Source organism: Terrapene carolina, unplaced genomic scaffold (genome assembly GCF_002925995.2).
Source record: "Terrapene carolina triunguis isolate 2854851 unplaced genomic scaffold, T_m_triunguis-2.0 Scaffold95, whole genome shotgun sequence".
Taxonomy (NCBI): Eukaryota; Metazoa; Chordata; order Testudines; family Emydidae; genus Terrapene; species Terrapene triunguis.
This window is the reverse complement of record NW_020664446.1, coordinates 42,756,834-42,780,837: the sequence shown is the minus strand read 5'-3', so window position 1 is coordinate 42,780,837 and position 24,004 is coordinate 42,756,834. Positions and strand designations below refer to the sequence as shown.

Here is a 24,004-nt window from a genome sequence, read left to right as displayed (position 1 = left end):
AGCCCGGGAAGGGAAGTGCCCGGCCGGCGGCTCGGGGTCCGGAGGCACGGGGGCTGCCTGAAGCCGGTAGCGCTGGCTCGGGCAGCTTGGCTTTTAAATAGAGCCGAAGTCTGAGTCAGGGGAGGAGCAGAGCAGCCGCGGGAGAGGAAGTGCCCGGCCGGTATTTTTCCCGGACATGTTCGGCTTTTTGGCAATTCCCCCCGGACGGGGGTTTGATTGCCGAAAAGCCGGACATGTCCGGGAAAAAACGGACGTATGGTAACCCTAATATAAAAGATCCCTGAGATATCTCCATTTTGCCCTTTCCTGCCCTGATTCTGTGGACTATGGACTTACAATTAAAAGGACCATTTTGAACTATGGACTGAGGACCTTCCAATCTTCTGGAAATTACCAGAGAGACTTTACAAGTTAGCAGTTTATTCCATCACTGCTACAAACCTGATGTAAGGACTTTGCAGCTATTTGTATGTATATGATCTGTTAGCCATTATTAACTCTCTTCTTTTAAACCTTTAGTTTTAGTTACTAAAAGGATTGGCATTAGCGTGATTATAGAGTAAGATCTGAGTTATATATTGACCTGTCTATGTGGCTGATCTCTTGGGATTAGAAGGACCCTATATGTGATTAAACTGCTTTTCAGTAACCATCATCATAGAGTCCAGTGTCTGGGTGGTGAGACAAGGGCTGGAATGCCTAAGGACAGGAGCAGTGCCAGGGTTTTTGCCGCCCTAGGCGGCAGTGCTCTTCCTCTGAGCATTCGGCGGCAGGTCCCGGAGCGAGTGAAGGACCCGCCGCTGAATTTCCGCCGAAGACCCGGAGCGGAAGGACCCCCCCGCTGCCGAATTTCTGCCGAGGACGGCAAAATGCCGCCCCCCAAATCCTGCCGCCCTAGGCGACTGTCTAGGGTTGCCTAGTGGAAGCGCCGGCCCTGCCTAAGGAGACTGCATCTTTGGCTTCTTGCTAACCAATGTGGTGAGATAGAAGTTCACTTTTGTTACTGGCTTGGTATAACCTAATGATAGAATACCCACCACTTTGGGGTGAGTCTGCCCTATTTCTCAGCACTTTGTCCTGAATTTGGCTCTCTCAGCTGTCACCCACTGAGGCACGGGGACAGTTAGGGACTGAGAAAAAGGTGAAGGCTGATAGAAGAGGTTTTTTCTGGGCGAGGTATAGCAAATGAAAGATAACAGTGACCCTATGTCTTGGAGCAAACGGAGTGGTATCGGAGAACGTATTAATATCATGTTCCCCTCAGCTGTCAGGCTGGTAAATCTTTTGATACATTTGATAAACTAGGGAGGTTTGTGCTCAGCAGCCTGGGGTGAGCTGTAGACCTAAAATTACTACAAGTTGAAAAACGTACAGCCCCAACATTTAACCCCCCCCTCCAAAGGCCTGAGTGCGGCATGCGTATCACCCTAAAGGTAGCTGGATTGCAGATGATTTCTTTGGGGGGGAGTTGCAATGGCACACAGCAGCCCATGACCACAGTTGGACAGGGACAAGGGTTGGGAGGAATACACCAAAGTGTCAGAGAAACAGTTCATCATCAGGACTTGCAGTTTCTAAGTTACTGCTTCCTGCTATTTTTATTATTTGAGAGGTGAGATTTTAATTATGAAAGTAGGAAATGCACAGAGACAGAGCCTAACACAGTGAGATCAACCACTGTGCAGGACTCACCCATACCACTCGGGGGAAGGTTTCTATCCTGACCTGCTAACAACCCCCGCTATCGCAGTCCTGTCTCCACCCACAGATCTGCCAGTGTACCCCTGTCCTTTTCTGCTGCATGACCAGTCCTGAGCCTCCCTACAACTCTCCCTCAATCATAATATGTTTCATTCCCTGTGATGCCAGGTCTGAGACAGAGAAGGACAAACTTGGTAACAGTTTTGTGATATGGACAAACAAGCATGTGGACTACATCCATGTCCCAGCCACCACTTCTTTTCCCAGACTTACACTGTACACTGCTTGTTTCTCTCGGTCAAGCCTCCTTGCTGTCTGGATGAGTCCACTGCTGGAGTCGATGCTGAAGTACTCCCAGTCTTTATTCCCTGCTCCAGTTTTCAGTAAGTTGTACTGTACAGCTCCATTGAGACCCTCATCCTTGTCTGTGGCATAGACTTCATACACATTGGACCGGAGAGGTATTTCCTATTCACACACACAAGCAGAATATCAATCCATGTACAGGGGGAACACACACCAATAAATCTCCCAACTCCCCTCTCTACAGACCATGACAAGAAGAGTGGCCTGCAAACTACTTAATGGGAACCCTGTCCATTTCTGCAAGCACCCACAAACATTTCAAGAGAGTCCCTGCTATGAACTGTAAGGTGATCCAGGACAAAATGCTGGCTTAAATCACACCAGTAAAATTCATGCACATCTCCACTGTACAGCTGCACTGCTGACAATATCCCTAGCTCTCTTGTCTGTTTGCAATGCTTCTATCTGGTGGCCAAGGCTGCTGTTACAGCTTCAGACATGCAGGAGTATACGGGACAGCTTCCAAAGGAGTCCGGGAACACAAACAAAGGCATCATTTTCTACACCTGAAAAACAGCCTCATTGTCTATCTGGGCTCTGTATGAGCTAAGCAGAGCTTCACATAGACAAGAAACTGTTTAAAATATCAGTGTTTCAGTCCCCAGATTGAAGACCTCATTTATAAATACACTTGGCACACTCTGATCAGTGGTTTCTTTATTTTGCTTGTCTCCTGAAGTTTCAGTTCTCTAAAGCTACCCTGAGAGTCCCCATTAATTTGCTCTCCTTGAACCCCTCATGAGACCCTGTGGATAGGGACAGGTTCTAGCAGGCTACAGTGATATATTTTTCCAATATTTCAAGTAAAGGTCTTTAGAGAAAGGAGGACCTCATTTTTAGGGGAGGTGGAGGCCAACCGCAGGTTTGGGTCCTTAACAGTGGAGCCTCTCAAGATGGCTGAGTGGGGACTTCTTCTGACTATAGGATGAAGCCCCTTTGCTTAAGGTGAGTGCGAGCTGTCCACCAGGGGTAAGAATGAAGATTTTGGCAGTGCTCCTGTGCTTTTGGGTGCTCTTGCATGAGGCCACCCCCACAGCAGTGACTAACAACCTGAGGTAGAGAAGGGCATCCTGGTGTTGACAAATGGGACTTTTCAGTCTCCTCTTTTCCTTAGGCTGGCAGCCATTATCTTCCTCTCTCACTCCTTTGTCTATTGTGCAAAACAGCAACTTTCAAAAGTACAATCCAGGAGTGTCACAGATGCAGACATAGCCACCAATTCCAGGCTAAGAAGGACTAGGCAGGGCTTCCTTAAAAACCTGTGTATGCTGTGCACTGATTAGCCTTTGGGGGTGTTCCTGAGGGAGGTGAGGGGATTCTCTCCAATTTTCTTTCCAGTGCCTTATCTGGGCTAGAGAGCTACCTTGGCATCATGCCCAGTGCTAGCCAGACCAGGGAGTCAGATATCTGATCAAAGAGTCAGTCAAAACTAGGACCACAATAGCTAATGGATTGCTCCTTTGGAAATCTGGCTTGTTAAATGACATTACTGTCCAAGTTAGTGGGGACACAGTTGCTTCTCCTGGTTTTGCATCTTCCAGTACAAGCCCCTCTGTTGACATCTTAATGACACAGTGCCAGTAATCACCAGTTCAGACATCTACACCACTGCACCATGTTAGCAGAGTTTACCTCTTTAATATGCAGGATAGTGCCATTGGGTGGTCGGACAAACACTGGCCGGTTATCATTAATGTCAATGACCTCCACCTGGAGCATGGTGGTTCCCCACAGAGGTGGCCTGCCTTTGTCTGTTGCCACCACTGTCAGGTTGAACCTCTCATAAGACTGCAGGTGTCTTCGGGATGTGATAAGCCCGGAGTTTTTATCAATCTTGAAGGCCTCTGGGGACAGAAGAGACAAATCTATCACTCTGGGCTCTCTGCAGGAAAGACAGTATTATAAATTATTGTATAGTATAAATTAGGAACCAGGCTGGGAGAATGAAGCAGTTTAGCCAGCTAAGGGATTCTGGCAGACAGCTGAATACACCATAGTTCACTGGTTGAAAATCATTGGCTGCAGCACCCTCGGTCATATCAACACACTAAATCTGAATCACTGTAGGCTTCAGGACCCTACAACCATGAGTATATTGTTTACGGAGCACAAACACTTCCCACTGCTATCCCTGTTCCAAGTACATATGCTCTGAAGTGCTGACATCCTAGTGGCATGTTGGAGTTTCAGAGAATCCCTTAAAGCCGCAGAGAGGTTGTGGCTGATCTCACTGAAAGATTTAAAGCTCATAGGTGTTCTCATGTTATTTTCAATTCCTCCTCTATTCCACTTGCAGCTCTCTTGATACTGCGGCAAATTGGGGGTGAACTCACAGCTTTCAGAAAAGTGGGGTTTTCCCTCCCTTTTCTATATACATATGCAGGCTCTGACCTTGTACCTACCACCCCCCAGTGATACTTAATACTCTGGAATTCATGCTCTGTCAGTATCCACCTCAAAAAACAACCTGCCCTCCACCCTTTCCTGGTTTTTATTTATGTAAGAGGATGTATAGTGGGCCCACTCCAGGAGCAGGAACTCGGGAAACAGTTTACATTTGTGTAACTAGGAAGTCTGGGAAGTGGCAGCCTTGGGTGTGGTAGACAAGAGAGAATCGGAGACTGAGCAGAAGTGGAAAGGTCTGCAGGGCTGCAATGCACGACCTCGAAGGGAACAGAATATTCTGTGGTGCAGCCGTTGTGTGTGCATATGGCCCCAATGCTAACTTATTAGCATGTGAAATGGGAAAAATGATTTGGTCTTTGTGTCCTCTTAGATCTCTCCAATTTTAACTCTGTGTTTCTGTATTTTCCATATCTCTCTGGAAACATCCTTTGTGCCTCTCCCACCCCCTAAATGCCTAGTTTTGCTAATGGGGCTGCATACCCACTCCAGGACCCTCGATGCTGTAGGTCACCACTCCATTGTCACCCTCATCGAGGTCCGTGGCTGTCATGGTGATCACAGACGTCCCCGCTGGCTCATTTTCATACATACTGGTGCTGAACTGTCGCTTGGCAAACTGGGGCCTGAAGTCATTGATGTCCAGAACCGTAATCAACACCTTAAGTGAAAGCAAACTGGTCATGTGGATAAAGGCACATAAAGAGAACCTGCAGTGACCCTATCAGACAATAATACCTCCTCTTCCATATACTTTTATCCCCCTTCTTGCTCTCTATTTAATTTTGTTAAACAAAATGCTGACTGACTCCAGCAGTAACAATGGCCATTGCCAGGTCTCCAAGCACCGCTAGGAACAATGACTACAGCAGCCCACACCTAGCAGGAAGGGAAATAGTTGCTTCAACAGAAGCTGCCTGCTAGTTAACAGACAGCCCAGCCCCCCATCAGGGGCTTCTCTCCAAGCTGAGCAGCAGCCTCTCTACTCACACTAAGGAAAACGGTGCCTTAGCAATGGGGTAGGGGGCACGACAGACTTCTCCAGCGATGGGTCAGGTGGTGGATTATTGCTCAGAGACAACCAGGCGAGATAATTTTACTAGTTAATAGAAAAGCAGGGGGCCTTGTCAGAAGTCCCTGCCCAGAAAACTTGAAATCCATTGCTCCTTACAGGCCCTTCAGAAACTGCCTTGTCCCTATAACCAGCTGAAACTGCTGCACATATAAGTGATTCGCAGGCAGTTATGTCAGCAGGAGAGGGTAGAGGAGGTTGCTCCAGATATTGTGGCAAGTGCTCTGGCACTGGCGTGAAAGGGCAGAACTGAGAGCTCAGAGCCGCTGAGTTTCTTTTCTACCATGCCTGACTTCCAAGAAGCTGCAGCCTGTAGCATGGTCAGCAGTCCCTTCCATGATCCAAGGTCAGGACTTAGAGAGAGTCTGTGCAGTGACTCTAGGCAGCTCTGGCTGTATTCGGTTCTGGGAGCTAGAGATCCTGAGAGAACTACAGGGTCAGTCTGTGTCCAGTAGCCTCAAAAAACAACAACACCCCTCTTTATATTCATTACAGCTGAGATCTTTATCTTACTACACTCACTACATAGCCCAGAGGGATCTGCACTCTGCATGCTCCTATCTCTTGGCCACACTGTATCTTCTGGGGTTGTTTAAAATAAAGACTGCAGTAAACTTGCAAAGTCATATTGCTAGAGAGTAGATGTGATATGATCACAGCTGCATCCATTTATCACAACTGCACTGCTGGGCTTGTCTGGACACTGGCATGCAACCACTTCAAATGCTACATTGTCCCCTTACAGTATAACATACCAATGACTCTGCCCCAAATCCCATCTTGAACTGCTGGCACTTTCTTGTGGGCACTTCCTCTTTTATACTGGTTTTTTTTCCCTCGGGCTTCTGTGCTATTTCCCTCATTCACTTGCTCTCTGATTTTTCTTTTGCCACTTCCTTCTTGGACTCATATGCTCTCTCTTTCTCTCTCTTACACACACACACACACATACACTTTGCTGCTCTCTTTTCCCATATTCTGTACTCTGCAAAGGCCTTTCTACAGTCCGAAGAATGCACACAAACCCACGGAGCTTTACACCTATGGCATAAAGATGCATCTTAAACCTATCCCAGTGTTGTGGCGTGGTACCTGCACAGAGTTCTCTCGACGGTTACTAGAGATGTCCCCAGGGTTGTCCCTTGCTACAGCAGTCAGCGTGTAGTGATCCTTCTTCTCTCGGTCCAGGGCCGACAGGACATAGATATCACCCTGCAATACACAGACCTTCAGACAGCGAGTGGCTGTTTGCATGCCATTTCTGTGGTAAGTTGACCGCTGGTTAATACCAGGTGATTAGTTTAACAGAAATAGGAGAAGGACAGAAGGGAGGGGGAGAATCCCCTTCTTCAGGCTTGACTCCTCTTCCCTAGAAGGGGAGGGGGGCTTTAAGAGTTCCTCCTCCCCCCAGTTTCCCACGATATATAATGAGATTTGGACCCCTGAGGGCATTCTGTCAGCAGCAGTCTCCTCCCATTTAAAGTGCTCCTGTCCCATATCCCTGTTGTTAGTGCAGTACAGCTCCATTCTTCACCTCTTACCGTGTTGGGGTTTATCCCAAACTTGCCCTCTCCATCTCCCAGGTTGTACTGGATGAGGGCAAAGCGCCCGGAGTCCGCATCAGTGGCCCTGACCCTTAGGATGACCGTACCCAGTGGGACATCCTCAAAGACTGGCTTCTGCAAGTGCAGAAAGAAGAGGAGGAGAGTGAGGGCAGGTGAGTGAGGGTTTGACCCATCCACACACCACTAAAACCAGCAAAGCATTCAGAAAAATCAGTGTGTTTGGAGGATGAGTGAATGGCCTCTGTTCTTTTTATGCAGGGGAGGTACTGCTCTGGGGCTTGAGGGTGGGGTCTAAAACGCTCTCCGAATTTTAACCACCAGATTCTGCAAATTTTAAGCTTTCATTTAAAATTTTAAGCTTTCATTTAAATGCTATGAACATTCAACCCTTCTGTATGGGAACAAACCCCCCCAAAACTGAACTCAATGCAGCACCTATTAATCCTGAGTCTGCAGAGAGAGAGCCTGAAATAATGGCCCTGAGATAGGAGGGAAATGAAATACACACCTCACTAGGTGCTCACTCTGGAACCTAATGATGACAAGGTAAATATCAACATTATTATCTACTTCACTTCTTACCATTTTAGCAGAAGCATACAGTTAACATTCTGCCAATTGACTCTTAGCTAAACATTCAGGGCTTGATTGTCATTTGCACAAAGATCCCTTAAGAAGTGTCTAATCAGCAGCTTTGCCCGTGGTTTTATTAGTGTTTTGCTCTCCCCTGTGTATGATTCTCATGGGATTTTAACTAGCAAGCACCGTGTAGTACACAATATTTTGGCCTGCAAACATCCAGCCTGCCGCAATGGCCAGGTATGTGCCCCTCCCACCTTGTCAGCCCCCAGCAACACACACACATTCTGACTGTTAAATCCCATTCACCTGGTAAGACGTCTGGCTGAAGATGGGATTATTGTCATTGATATCCACTATCTGGAGATACACTGGGATCTCAGCTGATCTCCGAGGAGAGCCATTGTCTGAGGCCCGGACAGTGAAATTCAGCCATTGCACCTCTTCATAGTCCACCGTGCTATTTGCAATAACCTTCCCTAGAGAGAGCAGACTCTGAAATGAAAACCCCTCCGAGCCCTTTCACCGCTGGCCTGGCCACACAAGACACAGGCCGATAACTGTCATCTCATTTCTATAACGTCCATTATGGAGGGAGGGAGAGGACGTTCCCATAGTTCTACATATGCATGGATCATGAAAACTCCCATAGGATGGGTTCCACTGCTTGAGACAATCACTTCCTCACCATCACTGGTGGGATCAGGCTCAACAAGGCTGACCAAGACTCTCTGAGCAGAGCCACTGTGGGGACCGGGGGTGGGGGAGAACAGGGAGAGTTGGTCTAAGAACGTGCTAGCCGTTCAATGCTGGTGCTGACAGCTGTAAGGAGACAGCCTTGGTGATTAGTGTCATGCCTTCAGTGATCTCTTGGCATGTGAAATAAGGAACCATTCAATGTGAGTAAGGATGGCTGTGATCTAGTCCTCTGTGAAATGGGCTGTGTCAGAATTGTACAAAGGTCACCAACAGATTAGTCCTCACCTCAGCATCTGCATTCATCCCCTCCCTGCTGTCCCTTCGATAAGATTTAGAGGCTCACAGGTGAGAAGAGGGACTCCTAAATTCCCCCACCTACCTGCTGAGAGGTCTTCAAGTCGGGCATACCCTTCAGGTGAAAGGTTCAGCAACTCATAGGTGATCTGTCCATTGGCACCTTTGTCTGGGTCCACCGCAGACAAGGAAATCAGGGTGGTCCCCGGTGTGGCTCCTTCCACGATCCTCTCAGTGAAATAGGTGGCCCCAAATGGACGGAATCGGGGAGTGTTGTCATTGATGTCCAGCACGTTCACTGTCAGCTTAGCTGCGAGGGCAGGGGAGGCAGAGATGGGGGGTGAGAGTAGATGGATGGGGACCAGATGAAAAAGAGACAGGATGAAAGAGAAGCAAGTGGAGAATGGGAGAGAGAGAAAGAAAGGAGGGAAGGTAAGTAAGAGGTGTGTCAGATTCTCAGCTGATGGAATTATGCAGCTCCACTAAAGTCAATGGAGCTCAGTTGATCTGAGGACCTGACCAGAAAGTTTAAGTTTAATACTCATTCCTTCATGGAGAGCTCCGGGCTTTTGCAGGAGCTGCTCTACCCACAGCCTGAAGCCCTCGCTTTGCCTGTTTTTGATGCCTAGCTCATTGCTGGGAGAAGGGAAGCGAAGTTCCACCAGCTGCTTCCAGAAATAAGATGGGCCTGACTTATTCAAAGACCCTACAGCAGACTTGAAAAATTCTAGTCATTCACATGCCACAGGGCAAGTAATTTTCTCTGATAGGAAAGTAAAAGATGAGTAGTTTTTCCATCACCATGATCCTGGTAAAGGCACTTGGGCCTGGGCTGGTAAACTCTTGTAAGAATTTTGCAAGGCTGCCATCACTGACAGCTTTCTCAAAGAGCTGCTGTTAGACAGAACAATGGAGTCTTCCCAGGCCCGCTGACAGCAATTCCAGGCCCCAGGGCAGAACAGTCAATGGGCCCCCAAGCACACACAAGCCATGCCCGCGCGGATGTGGTCCGCCTGATATTTGAGCGGTGCTGCGCCTGTGCTGGCTGGTGCCCAGCAAGCTGCTGGCTGCACTGTTTTTGCCCAGTGAGCTGCCGGTATGGCCAGGGTTTCCACATGCCCATCTGGTAGGGTTGCCAACTGTCTAATTGTGAAAACCCAAAGATTCTACCCCACCCCTGCCCTGAGGCCACTCCCCTGTTCTGCCCCTTCTCCAAGGCCCCGCCCCTGCTCACTCCATCCCCCCTCCCTCTGTTGCTCGCTCTCCCCCACCCTCATTCACTTTCACCAGGCTGGGGCAGGGGGTTGGGGTGTGGGAGAGGGTGCAAGCTCTGGGAGGGAGTTTGGGTGCAGGGAATGGGCTCTGGGATGGGATGCGAGAGGGGGTGCAGGGTGCAGGAGGGGGTCAGAGGGTTGGCGCTTACCTCGGGTGGCTCCCGAAAGCGACTGGCACACCCCTCTAGTAGCAGCTCCTAGGTGGGAGGGCCAGGGGGTCTCTGCGCGTCACTGCCTGCAGGCACCACCCCTACAGCTCCCATTGGCCACAGTTTCTGGTCAATGGGAGCTGCAGAGTCAGCGCTCGGGGCGTGTGCAGCATGCGGAGACCCCCCCCCACCAGGGGCTGCAGGGACGTGCTGTGCTGGCCGCTTCTGGGAGTGGTGCAGCGCATGGGTGGGCAGGAAGCCTGCCTTAATCCCACTGCGCTGTCGGCGGTGGCCAGGGGCCCCCGGGCCCTTTTAAATCGTCCAGGCCCCTTGGCAATTGCCCCCTTTGCCGCCCCCCTGTTGGTGAGCCTGAGTCTTCCTACCCAACAGGTAGTAGGTCATCAAGGCATCCAAGAACTCAGGACCAGTGACCTCAGTAATGGGCGTTACTAGGTGTGGTACATTATTTATACAAAATTAAATACCAGTTCAGTCGTACTCAAAATCTAAGAAAGCCATGGTTAAGGCAGTGCTAGAATGGGGTGGGATATCCAGCCTGATCAATTATAAGCATGTATCTTACCAATAGCAGACCTCCCAGCAGCCTGTAGAAATAGAGACGCAATGAAGCATACTCTCGGATCACAATATACCCTTCCGGCTAACAGCACTTTGCTCATAGTCACAAAACACCTACTGCTGTTATAGCACATGTGAGCTTTCTTTCAGCATGGGGCCTGCAATATAGCAGGGGGCTGTTTTGTTAGTGAAAAAATAGATTTCAAAAATAAACCCACGGGGATCAGCAGGAGGAATAATGCAGCTATAAAATGGAGGAAGCATCCTCTGCTATTCCAGGTTTTGGTCCCTCAATCCTGCTCTCCATCGGATCATCTCCCTCATGCAGCATTCATTGCTTTTCTAGTTCTGGGTCCCCGCTTTGCTCTGACCTGCACACCTGCTTTTACTCTATTCCTGGGATCTCCTTTAGCAGAGGCTGCAATCATGCCAAACTGCAGCATGGTTTGATAATGTGGAAATACAACCATTGAGGGCCGTGCCTGAGAATCCATCACTTCCTTCTAGCATAACCACCAACAGGCTTTGAAGCTAGGTCCTTAGCCAAAAAATGCCAATGCCGAACTGAACTGCGGCCCAGCCCGACTCTCACACTGGAATGTGAGCTGGCTGGGCTTGTCTGCAGCAGGAGTTCTCTTACCATTTGGCACGCTGACGGAACGGTCAACGACATCGCTGGCATTGTCATGGACAGAGATGGTGACTTCATACGTGGCCACTAGCTCCCTGTTTAGGGAGGACTTAACCTTCACAGCTCCTGCAAAGCAGAAAAGGAAAGAAAACCACCACTTACATAGATTGTAAACTCCGCAGCGGCCCTGCCGGATTCCTCTAGGCAGAGGGGCACAGAGCACCAACCCCAGGAAGCTTTCTATTACCCCACAAGCCTCTCTGCCCCTGTGTGGTGGCCTCCTGCCTTTCCCTATGTCATTTATAGATTAAAAGGAAAAAAGTCAACAGGCAAAAATCCAGCTCTCTGCTAAAAGCACCCCCACACCACCCTGCCTCAGGATGGAGCTAAGTAGACATCAGTCTGTTTTAGCAACTGGTGCGTTTGTGCTGGGGACGGAAAGTGAATTCTGAACTTTGGGGCCAGATCTTCAGCTGGTGTCAATTGTGTAGCTCCACTGAAGCCATCAGAGTGACACTGCTTCACACTGATGGGGATCTAGCCCTTTATTTCACTCAAAGCCCTCGTCATGGCCATGGGGGTGAGACGTGCAGGTCTCTTCTGCCTTTTTTATGAGTCAGCTTTCCACACCTGAGTCAGTCCTGTTGTTCCATAGCACAAGGCCCTGCGTCACGAAGAGACCGGAGGCGTGCGATCTGGGACTGTGGTCTCACCGGCAAGTGAGACGTCCCTTACGCCCACCTCTCTATACACCAAAACATGGCAAGCAAGAGATCACTTACCCGAAAGATTCCCCCCACCCACCAGCAAGACACTGCTGAGGGGGTGTCTGCGTTCAGTTTGCGAAGGCTAAACAACAGTCAGCTGCATATGTCAGGGCTGCTCCCTCACAGCGTGAGACAGCCAAGCACCCAGGCAGTGATGAGAGTGATCATGGTTATGACTGAGATGGAAGGGAGACAATGGATGAAGCGGACAGAGGACTGACTGAGATTGACACACAAACAGAGAGATCAAACCTGCCAGGCTGGGAGCCATAAGGAAAAGAAAAGGCTTAGTTAGTTAGTTAGTTGGCAGTGCAGTGCTGTCAAAGTGCAGCTGAGAGAGAGGACAAGGAGAGTGAGAAATACTTAAGAGAAAGGAAGAAAAAGACAGAGAAGGGTGGCAAGAGCAAGAAAGGGCTAAGGAAAGACAAAAAGAGAGAGAAAGCATGAGGGGGGGGGAGGGAGAGAGAGAGCAGACGGGAATGGGAAGAAGTAGAAAGGGGAAGAGAGAGGCACAGCCATACAAACAGTTTCTCTTGTTCTTGTACCTGTTTTAAAATCCACGGCAAATGCTCCTTGCTGGCCCAGCACTAGAGCATTGGTGTCATCCTTGGCCAGAATCTCAATGATGTAATATTCTAGCCGGGGGTTGAGATCTCTGTCTATTGCTGTGACCTCAGCAATGATGGTGCCAGGCACTGCTGACTCAAGCACGCTGACCGTCTGGATCGGGTTGATGAATTCCGGCCGATAATCATTGACGTCATCAACAAGGATGTTGATGGTGGCGGTGCCAGAGAGAGGGGGCATGCCTCGATCCACAGCCATCACTGTCAGTCTGTAGGTGTCCCTTTCTTCCCTATCTATGGTGATGTTGGCCACTCGGATTACTCCGGAGTTGGCATTGATCAGGAACTTATCCTGAGCTCCACCCTCGATCCGGTAGCTCAACTGCTGGTTGAGGCCGCTGTCTGCATCTGTAGCCATTACCTGAAGGACAGAAAAACCTGGGGGGGAGGAAACCCATACTCTGACATTTGAGGCTTTTTCATTCCCCTAGGTCATTTTCAGCAAGTGAACCGCCAGGCTGGAACAGTCCAGTGATTCATCTAGTCCACCATCCTCTCGCTGCGAGTGGCCAATGCTGGAGGCTGCAAATGAAGCTCTAGTACCTCTATAACTAGACTAACTGTGTAACGCTTTACCACTTAGGGAAATTTCCTCCTCCCTAAGCTATGCCCTAAGCATGAGGAGTGATAGCCCTTGCAAGCACACAGATAAAAACCAAGGGACAGCTGCAAGCAAAGCAGATAAAGGCATAGATAAAATCAAACTGGTGTCTGGCTTATTCATCAGGTGTCAGAGGAAAGTGCAGAGGGGAAATCCCAGTTTGCTGGTGTAATACAAACAAGAGAAAAACCTGGACAACTTTGTAAAGATGATCGGCAAATTCTCCTTACTGGGTCCGACCCATGATATTGAGAGAAAACTGAGCAACATACATGTATGTAAAAAGAACAGGAATACTTGTGGCACCTTAGAGACTAACAAATTTATTTGAGCATAAGCTTTCGTGGGCTACAGCCCACTTCATCGGATGCACAGAATGGAACATACAGTAAGAAGATATATATACATACAGAGAACATGAAAAGGTGGAAGTTGTATCTTCTTACTATATGTTCCATTCTATGCATCTGATGAAGTGGGCTGTAGCCCACGAAAGCTTATGCTCAAATAAATTTGTTAGTCTCTAAGGTGCCACAAGTACTCCTGTTCTTTTTGCGGATACAGACTAACACAGCTGCTACTCTGATACATGTATGTAAACATTTGACATGCAGTACCAGAACTATCTGTACAAATCCACATTAGTCAGATGGCAACAGGAACATCATGTTCTCGGTGTCACTGGAAGTATGGAGAAGTGCCCTACGGTGCATAACCCCATTATGCCAATGGCGACATCGGTGATCTGGAGTGTGCAATCAGACTGTGCACAATGCAAACACATCACACCTACATTATGAAATGAGGAAAACATGCAACCCTTGAAAAAAATAAAATTGAGCTTCACTCTGATAGGTCAGCTCCTTGATGGAGTTGAAGTCTTGTAGCCCATGATTATTACTATGGACAGAAGAGACTTTCTCCCCTCACCTGTAAGCTGTTATGCTACTGGCGGGGCACTGCCAACATAGCCCACAAGTCCCCAAACTCCCTTTATGCAAAATCCCTTCACCCTCACAGACTGAAACTCTGAATCCTCCCAGCCGTGATATCTTCTGTCCTTTTGATGTCCCCACAGCTGGTTTCTCCATCCCAGTCCCCATCTCCATCTCTGCCCCATTTCCTTCCCACACAGTGGTATCAGTCTGACCTGGGGGGCTGTTTTCCTGCAGTTGCACTGTCACCACCGCTGGGTTAAATGATGGCCTGTTGTCATTATCATCCAGTATGGTCACAGTGAGCCTAGAGGTGCTGTTCAGCTTGCCAACATCCTCTGCCACCAGTGTGAGCTCAAGGCGTGGGTTCAGGAAAGCTTCCCTGTCAATCACTCTGCCAGGTTTTACCAAAATGACACCTGGAGGATAGTAAAAGTCAGCCAGGAAAAAAACAACCACCAAGAGGCAACTTCAAGAGAGGGTGCAGACTGGACTCAGGTGTAATCCAACAACTTTCAAACACTGGAAACATCTGTGCCTTGGAACTGACAATGCTACCCAGTAGCTCTATATTTCAGACAGAGCCTGTTTTGACAGGGCACCTTATAACCAGGGTGCACGTGGCTAGCTTACCTGTTCTGTTGTTGACAATGAAGAGGTCCGTTGGCATCCCCAGCAGCTGGTACCTCACCAGTGCATTGATGCCCTGATCATTGTCCAAAGCTAGAACTGGACCATTGAGCACTGTGATGGGAGTTCCTGAATCAAACAAGAAGTGTTAGCAACTGGTGACGAGCCCTTCATGGACACCTCCTCTCTTCCCCCCCGCAGTGACTTGTGACTGACAGCAACAAATGAATGAGGCAAACAGAGTGAGGCGACATGAGACAGTGAAATAATGGCTGTTGCAGCCTTGGCAGACTGACTCAAGAAGCCCATAGGGAGAAGTCTAACACCCTGCTAAAAACAAACAAACAAAGCCATCAGACCCTTTGAACCGACCATGGTGACTTGAAAGGTGCTTCCCAGCATGCTTTGCAGCAGGGTCTTGTTTACTTGATTTGTCCCTGAACTCATCCTAATATACATGTCTGTGTGTGAGCATGTGTGGCAGGGACATGGATTGGGGCTTGTTGGAGTTTGCTAGCTATTTTGGATGCATGTTAGTCTCAAAGAGTATTTTTGCAAATGCACTGATCAGCCAAGTTGTTACCAGTGTACAAGAGCCTTTAAGGAGTTTATGTTCCAAGCCAAACAAAGACACTTGTGATCTCAGAGTGGGAGTTATTTTAAGGGGAAAAAGGGGAAATATTACTAGCGACTGGGGGAGATGAACAAAGTAGTTATCTGGTATAAACTGCAGAAGCCAGACATTTTACTAGACTACCTCTAAAAGCAAACGCAGTTCCAGCAGCGAGGGTTACAGAAGGCTATTCCCTACACTAATGAAACGTAAAGCTGCTCGACTTGTCCTGCTTTATGGCAGACAGAACTCACTTAGTCTGAAATAACAAGAACAAAATGCTGCCATATTTCAGCAAAACATGACAATAGACAGTTGGGCAGTTTGGTTGTACTAGGGCAATTAGCTTCAGTTCCGAACACACGGCAGGCTTTGCACCACAGTCTGTGACTTCAGGACATGGAGTTCATCGGCTAGATAACAGAACAGCACATTTGCCTAATGCCACCCAGACGTATGATTTCTAAAGGGATTGTCTTGTTGTGGGACAAGCAGCTGACCAGAGTGTTATTTTGGTGGGAAAAATATCCACTTGCATAAATTGACCCTGACAAAGCCCTGGCTGGGATGATTTAGTTGGTGTTGGTCCTGCTCTGTGCAGGGGGTTGGACTAGATGACCTCCTGAGGTCTCTTCCATCCCTAATCTTCTATGATTCTTCTGTGATTCTATGACCCAGCCTTCTCTCCATGTTTATCTTCATCACCCTGTAACAACATCCTAGCCCACACCAATACCCCCTCTGGCTGATCTAAAATGTTTCACTGCTCAGTGACATTGTTGGCGTTCAGTTAACAATGTTATATAGGACAGCTCATGAAGGAGGGACTTTTTTCCCTAATGGCCATCCTCTTCATTTAGCTGGAGGTAACTAGGATGGGTTGGGAATCAAAGAAAATTCCTGCAAGTTTAGAATCATGTATTAAAGGGAGGACAAACGCACCTGCTGGAGAGTTCTCCATCACCTCTGCCTCATAAGAGCTCTGAGTGAAAAGCGGCCGGTTATCATTTTCATCTGCTATTGAAATCACCAGCAGGTCAAAATCCTAAGGGTGTATGAATAAAACAGAGAAAAGGGGACAGTGACTACGATACCCAATCCTCAACTCACTTCCTGCATCAGTGTCTGACACCTACCACCTATTCCAATTCAGTACCATGGAGAACCTAAGCCATGTGCAACCATGGAACTGCATCACCAGAACATACCATAGGATCTGTAATGCCTTTACCCATATGCCTGGGCTTCATTCCCAATATCATATAGCAATATGAGGTCTGGGACAGCAGGGTAGGGGAATTACACATCCTATGGTATCATTCTGTAAATTCAGTTCCACAGCTGAACATGGCCAGCCCAGATTCTGCATTACTATCATACCATGCCATTTGGAATATAGACTTTGCACCAGGGAATTTATGCTCTCGCCATGAAAGGGTTTAAACCATATACACAGAGTCTGTGGATTTAAAGAAAATATTGTCTCCCATGTCCTATTTTATTTCAGGCAGTTAAAGAGTTAATAAAGGGGAAAGCGTGACTTCCCAGCAACCTCCTACACACACTGAACTCTGCAGGCAGCAAACGGATGCCATCTGCAATCCTATGATACCATTCCATTTGGTCTGACTCCATTACTGCAGTACTGTGTAACGTAGTCTGCAATGCAAAGACATAGCCTTGCTACCTTCAGACAGATACTCTTATGTAACAATATATTCCTCCACTTAAACAATAAGAGCAGAATTATACATTGTGCCCCTTTAAGGGAGGCTGGGAGATTGTGAGGTCAATCAGGTGGAGGAATGTGCTGCTTCCAGAGATGGCAGCAGGCCACTTGCAGTTTCCACTCCTTCTTTCTAGAAAGGAGAGGGGGCTGGCCCCCCCAGAAGCCTCCACCCTAAAGATACCTTCTACAGGAGAACCTGGACACACAGGCCATACCACGTCTGTTCTGTTATAACACAACAGTGGGTCCAGTAAACCATGTTACTCAGCCACAATTGCAATACCCCCGGTATGTTACAGCACAGAATCCTGGAACTACAGATCCACAGACTACAGAGCCACATGCTAGTATATCACCTGCACCATGTTCCAGAATGATGCCCAGGAATTCATAGCACAGAATTGCTGCATTATCTCTTCTAGTAACATAGCACCTAGTTCTCTCTGGTACTGCCATTGTGCTGTATCTCACTGTATTTCAGAAAGGCCAGGTGAAGCGAGTTGTCACTGGGACACCATTACTGAAGTAAAGGCTGGGTAAAGGTCTATTAAGAAAATTCTATCCTGCAAGAAAAAATGTTGGCCTGGTTTTCTGACCTAGGTGGGAAATCACAGAGAAATGCGTGGGCTTGGGCCATTTGCCTCTGAAATTCAGAAGTTAATTTGGGAGAGGAGGTTGTCATATAAGTGTTTTCAGTGAATAGTCCACCCAACCCCTGATAACATAAGAAGCCTTCACCCCTGCTGCTTCAATGGAGAACCCCAGCATTGTCCATAATTACCCGCCTGGCATTGCGCGTGTTCTCAGGATTGTCCTTCACTGTGACAGTCAGTCTGTACTCAGCCACCTGCTCCCTGTCCAAGGGACGGCTTACATAGACGATGCCAGTCTGGTGAGAGAAAAGGAAGGAGAAAGATCAAATAGAGATGGGCCTCCCCATGCCAAACTGATGAGAAGAACCAGCTATGGATGAGGAGCGGAGAACGCGGAGCTCTACAGGTTCAGTACGTGGGCCACATTGAGTCTCTAAGTGACTTGCCACATGGTCAGGCCACAGCAGACAGTGGGACTCTCCGGAGGAATTCTGGCTGGCTCAGTTGACATTCCGCAAGAGGAGTGCACACCAGAGCTGGAGCTGTGTCACCTTTTGAAAAGGCACAATGCACGCTCCCCTCCATACCAGTCCAGCTGTGCTGACCAGTGTGCACAGAGGTTTGGTATACCATGGCTTCACCATTGCCCCTCTCAGGAGCAGGAATCTACTGCCAGCAGTGGTGCTAGACAATCACACTGTCCTGCACCCTCTAGTGTGACTGGAGTAGCAGCAAGAGATGGGGAAAACTGCTCTTTGCTCTGTCTACCCCCTGTTGTGCACCCATACAAGACTAGCTGGAATCTGGCCCATTGTAAATAATGCACATGCAAAAGTGGAACGGTATGTGTGTGAATGGTAACAAGGCCAACATTTTCATGAAACACTCGACTTTTGGGTCCCAATAGAGCCTTATTCTCAGAGATACTGAACACTACCACTTGAACTGACTGAAGCTAGAATTGTGGATGCTTGTTGCCTTGGGAAAACCATGCATTAAGACCAACAACTGGGGCATCCTGAATGATGGGCTGCTTGGAAAATTTGGCCCTAAATAGGGTTGCCAACATTGTATTTAAAAAATAAGGGACTTTCTTCTTAGCACCCCTGATCCACTCCTCCTCTCGATATTAATCATCATCATTATTATTAATAATAAGCAGTACTCACCTGCATTCGCCAGGGGTATTTCTTGCTGCTTTTTGCAGCACTCAGCAACTCCCAATCTTTTTGTACAGAGATGAAGAAATAAGGGACTGTTGGCAACCCTAGCCCTAAATGACCATGCCAGGTTTGAATTTTCATGCAGTAAGTTTCTCTGTGGTCAGGCCGTGCCCCGACAGTGTGTGTTGTTACTGTTACCATGGTTGGTACATGCTTTCTCTCCCCCCCTTTGGGCACTTCCATACTGACGTTCTTTTGGGGAATTTTTCTGCAGGGAGGGCAGGGTGTGGTCTAGAGTAGTGGTCCTCAACCAGGGGGATGTGTACCCCTGAGGGTACGCAGAGGTCTTCCAGGGGGTACATCCACTCATCCAGGTATTTGCCTAGTTTTACAACAGGCACATAAAAAGCACTAGCGAAGTCAGTACAAACGAAGGCCACGTCTACACTTACAAGCTTAGAGCGGCACAGCTATACTGACACCAGAGAGAGCTCTCCCGTCAAGATAATAAAAGCAGCTCAACGAGCGGTGGTTGCTATGTCAGCTGGAGAGTGTCTCCCGCCGCTGCGCACATGAGTGCTTATACCACTCAGGGGTGTGTTTTTTCACACCCCTGAGTGACAAAAGTTTTGCCGACATAAGTGCTAGTGTAGACATGGCCTTACGTTTCATACAGACAATGACCTGTTTATACTGTTCTATATACTATATCAGTGGTTCTCAAACCGTGATTTCATTTTAATGGGGTCACCAGAGACAGCTTTGGACTCGCTGGGGCCCAGGGCAGAAATCCAAAGCCCGAGCCTCGCTGCACAGGACTGAAGCCGAAGTCTGAGTTTTTAAGTGAGGTGAAAATTGGGGTACGCAAGGCAAATCAGACTCCTGAAAGGGGTACAGTAATCTGGAAAGGTTAAGAATCACTGGTCTAGAGAAACAGTCAGTTCCCCATTTTGGAAGGCATTATTATGTGGTATGCCCCTTAAATATTCTTGTTATAAATAATTAAGAGATGGAGGTCTGTGTCAGAGAGTTGTCTCTCTCTCCAGCCACAGCATGTGATGACTGGCATGCAGTGCACACTATGCCTGTAATCTGTAGCTTGTTAATGTTTAAAACATGCCAATTCTTGTGCAGTGCAAAGCAGGAAGCACCAGTTTGTTGTGCTCCAGTGCAAATTGGTGCAGATAATGTGCACAGTCCCCTGCACTGAGTGGAAGTCAGTCTCAAGCCTTTGCTCACCAACTCCCTTACTTTCAAGATGTCAAGGTAAAAAAGAAACAGGTGTGAGTGTAACCCACACACCTTCTGGGTGTGGTGTTCTTTCACCCACAAAAGCTTATGCTCCAATACTTCTGTTAGTCTATAAGGTGCCACAGGACTCTTTGTCGCTTTTTACAGATCCAGACTAACATGGCTACCCCTCTGATACTTGTCCCATCTAGTGGCACCAAGTCTACTTAAAGAGCAATTAATGTGTCTGCTCTACAACCTTAGCTAACAGCCAGTTAGCTTTTAGCTCAAGTGGTAGAGGCTTATGCACTAAGCTCCAGAGGCCCCAGGTTCGATCCCGACAACCGGGATCTGTTAGCATTACATGAGCATTTCTGAAGAGAAACTAGAGCAAGTGCCATATTCGGCAAGCAAATGAGTTGTTTAGCTATTCTCTCCCCTCCTAGGCCTCTCAGCTGCTACTGGGAAGGAGTACCTTCCTTGATGTATGCGTAGTGTCACTCTCAGTAATGTAGGATCTGGGTCTCTTGCATACCCTTCTTGCTAATCACTTTTGGCCTTGCACTCATACATGCAACACTCAAACCCCATGCTGTGCAGAATCAAGCTCTGAATGAACTGCTGGTGTGTCATGTAGGTAACATGTAGGTCTGCATGGTTTGGGTTGGTATGTGGTTCTCTAGCCAATGCATGGCAGTATCTGCATGTAGAACACATCTGCATCTCTATTCTGTATGCAGTTATGTTTGCACCACTGCGTGTAGGGCATATGACACAGCATGTGGGAACACCTGTCACTGTATGTAGCGAATAAAGCCCTCTGCATAGTGCATGTTTGTACCCATACACGTAGTGTGGGAAGGCCTATACACAGTCACGTGAGTTGCTACGTGTAGAAGGAATGAGACCAGGAGACTTACAGTGCCATTGATGTAAAAGACGTTTTCTGCATTGCCAGCTGTTATGTTAAAGGTCAGGAGACCATTCCGCCCACTGTCGGCATCGTGGGCAAGAATGCGGGTCACAAAGCTGGAGATGGGGGTGTTCTCGCTGAGTGTGAGATTCATCGGCAGGTTGAGGAGCTCAGGATCATTATCGTTAATGTCCAGAACGCACACTCCCACCATGACCTGAAATATGGAGAAGAGGATTCTGGGTAGCAAGGCAAACACCAACTGCATTTCAATGTCTCCTCACTCTTTGAATTCCTGAATGGACTCTCACTCTTCTTCCATATTACATTCAAGCTTTGTGCTTCCTTCCATGTAGCCTCATATGCCAGGAATTTGCTACGTGACCTGCCATGATCTCCTCCCTCACCTGCTTCAAGTCACTCCTTAACACACAAGGACAGTGAGAGAAAATGGAATACACAAATAAATAAAACAGAAATCAATCTCTAAATAAAAATCATGGAATTTACAAGGAACATGCTAACCCCACCACTCAGTCATTGCGGTAGCATATCCCCTTAGCCCTTTCACTAGTTAGATTGCAAGCTCTTCGGATCAGCGACTTTGCCTGCATACAGACGCTCCCTGACTTATGCAAACATTCTGTTCCGGAATGCCTTGCGTAAGTTGGGAACATGTACCCGACAATTACGCAAAAATACCAAACCAAAACAAGAGAAAATCTTACGGAACTTTTTCTGTAAGTGCGGATTTGCGTAAGTCGGGTTTGCATAACCCAGGGAACATCTGTATTTATCTATTTTTGCCTAGTACACGGAGGGTATTCAATAAATAATGATAAATCTGCTTCTCATCCATTTCAAAGCATCCATAACTCTGCCCCACCAACATCTCTGCTCTTATCTCCTTCAAAACTCTCCCATCCCAGACTCTGTCTAAGCTTCTCTCCTGAGAGCTTCCTTCATCTCCTTCACATACTCCTGGACTGTGGCTGAGGAGCCTGGGATTTGGCCTTATGATAAATAACAGAAACAGCAGAGCACCAAAGGCTAAACCTAAATAGGAATAGAGTAATCAAGTGGTGAGCCCAGCTCTATAAATGTGGCCTCCTGAGCCACGCTTGGAACAGGACATGTCTCCTATGATGTGGGAGGAGGGGTCTCCTGCAATGCAATGACCAGACTGATGCCATAATTATGAAGCTACTGGCATGCCCCAAATCACAAGCCTCAACAACCTCTAGTTCACTAACTAGTGGGCTTCCTGTGCCCAATTTCAGTATACGCCAGCACTTTTTTAGGTGACATAGGTTCGAGTAGGAAGAACTTCTTCAAGCTCCAATTTGAGGCCTAGTGGAGGAAAAGAAAGGGGTGGTGGTTGTCACCTGACAGGAAAAGAATGGAAAAGGTGAGCGGAGGAAGGAGGGAGAGGAGAGAGGATCAGGGATTCCTTTTTGTTCTCTGTCCCCTCACTTTTCCCATTTGGTGTACAAAGCATGCTGGGAGTGAGACATGTCAGGGAGGCCCCACTATGATCCCAGCCTCATGACCTGCCAACAGGACTTACCGTAGAGCTGAGAGGAGGTATCCCCCTATCCTTGGCAGCAATGGTGAGATTATAGAATGCAATGTTCTCTCGATCTAGCTCGGCGTCCTTCCGAACTCGCAGCTCCCCCTCCACCGGAGAGATTACAAATTCTCCTATAAGAGAGAGAGGGGGAGAAAAAGGGGGTCAGGATATTTTCCAAAGGAGGTTTGCTAGCACCAAGCAGTGAGAAATGAGGCACTCACATCAGGATAAAAAGGCAAGACCTTGCATTGGCTTCTCAAGTGGGAGTGGGTAGGGCTCTGGGGCATATAGCTCCCTTGATTGTCACCAGTGAATTTAGGCTCTGGCCATGAAAGGGTTTCAACCACACACGTAAAGTCAAGTTGGGTCTGTGGAATTAAAGAAAATATTGCCTCCCTTGTCTTATTTTATTTTAGCCAACTAAAGTGTTAATAAAGGGGAGAGGGTCACTTCCCAGCAACCTCCTATCCACACTGAGCTCTGCAGGCAGCCAGCAGACACCATACTCTTTCCCCAAATGGTCACCTTGGGCAGTGGTTACTGCTGTGACTCTCCCCAAACAGTGAACCTGATCGTGGGAGTGGCTGGGCACTCGGATGTGCTAGGTACCCCCATCCAGAACTTGTGAATATACTGGGGTGAGCAAGAGGTGTAAATACCAGTCTGCTGAATCTTTCATGAATCAAAGCCATTTCTGTGACAATGGCTTAGTTATTGTGTTCTTATGTATAGGACATTTCCAAAGAGATTTGGAGTGGCACAATCATCACCTCTCAGGGCAAACGTACTCTGAAATGTGGGCCAGCTGGCACTTGGGCTGTCCTTCCTTCCAGAAACCTGACTTAAGTAACCATGAAAATGGTGGTGTAAATCTATTCCTGGATGTTTGTTAGTACATATCGCTGCACACACAGTCTGCCTTGATTAGGAGTCTGTTCTGAGCAACGGCCCAGGACTGGGATACCAGGGGTCCTGTAGTTCTGGTTTGAGGTGTATTGGCAGAACTGTGTATATCTGTGGGAAGCCTGCACAAAGGCAGCATGCAACAGGCCTGGCTGGAGCCAGGGCTAACAGACTCATTTTCCATAAGATTTTTGAAATTCAGTCCCTATAATGACAAATCAGAAACTCTCCTGTCCTTCTTTAACACCCTAGGGGCTGAATAACAAATGAGCCCAAAGTGAAATGTTTCTTTCTTCCTTAGATGTGGGGGTATATGATGCTGGTGCTAGAGACCAGGGCCGCCCAGACGGGGGGGGGGGGGGGGGGGGGGGGGAGGGGGGGGGGGCAACCCGCCCCCGGCCCCGGCCCCCGCGGGGGCC

At 48.0% G+C, this 24,004-nt stretch overlaps 1 protein-coding gene across 1 annotated transcript in view; it reads right to left on the bottom strand.

Moving 5' to 3' along the window:
- The window catches only part of CDH23 (cadherin related 23), a 495,748-nt gene that overhangs the window by 16,466 nt on the left and 455,278 nt on the right, over positions 1–24,004 (bottom strand). Inside the window, exons 39-53 of the mRNA XM_029911383.1 lie at positions 22,680–22,813; positions 21,120–21,329; positions 17,995–18,102; positions 16,427–16,529; positions 14,875–15,000; positions 14,457–14,660; positions 12,625–13,083; positions 11,322–11,438; positions 8,765–8,989; positions 7,996–8,165; positions 7,084–7,221; positions 6,635–6,754; positions 4,954–5,131; positions 3,700–3,911; positions 1,975–2,169 (exon numbers count right to left, since the gene is read on the bottom strand). Coding sequence (XP_029767243.1) covers positions 1,975–2,169; positions 3,700–3,911; positions 4,954–5,131; positions 6,635–6,754; positions 7,084–7,221; positions 7,996–8,165; positions 8,765–8,989; positions 11,322–11,438; positions 12,625–13,083; positions 14,457–14,660; positions 14,875–15,000; positions 16,427–16,529; positions 17,995–18,102; positions 21,120–21,329; positions 22,680–22,813 — 2,699 coding nt within the window. The remainder of the gene's footprint in view (positions 1–1,974; positions 2,170–3,699; positions 3,912–4,953; positions 5,132–6,634; positions 6,755–7,083; positions 7,222–7,995; positions 8,166–8,764; positions 8,990–11,321; positions 11,439–12,624; positions 13,084–14,456; positions 14,661–14,874; positions 15,001–16,426; positions 16,530–17,994; positions 18,103–21,119; positions 21,330–22,679; positions 22,814–24,004) is intronic.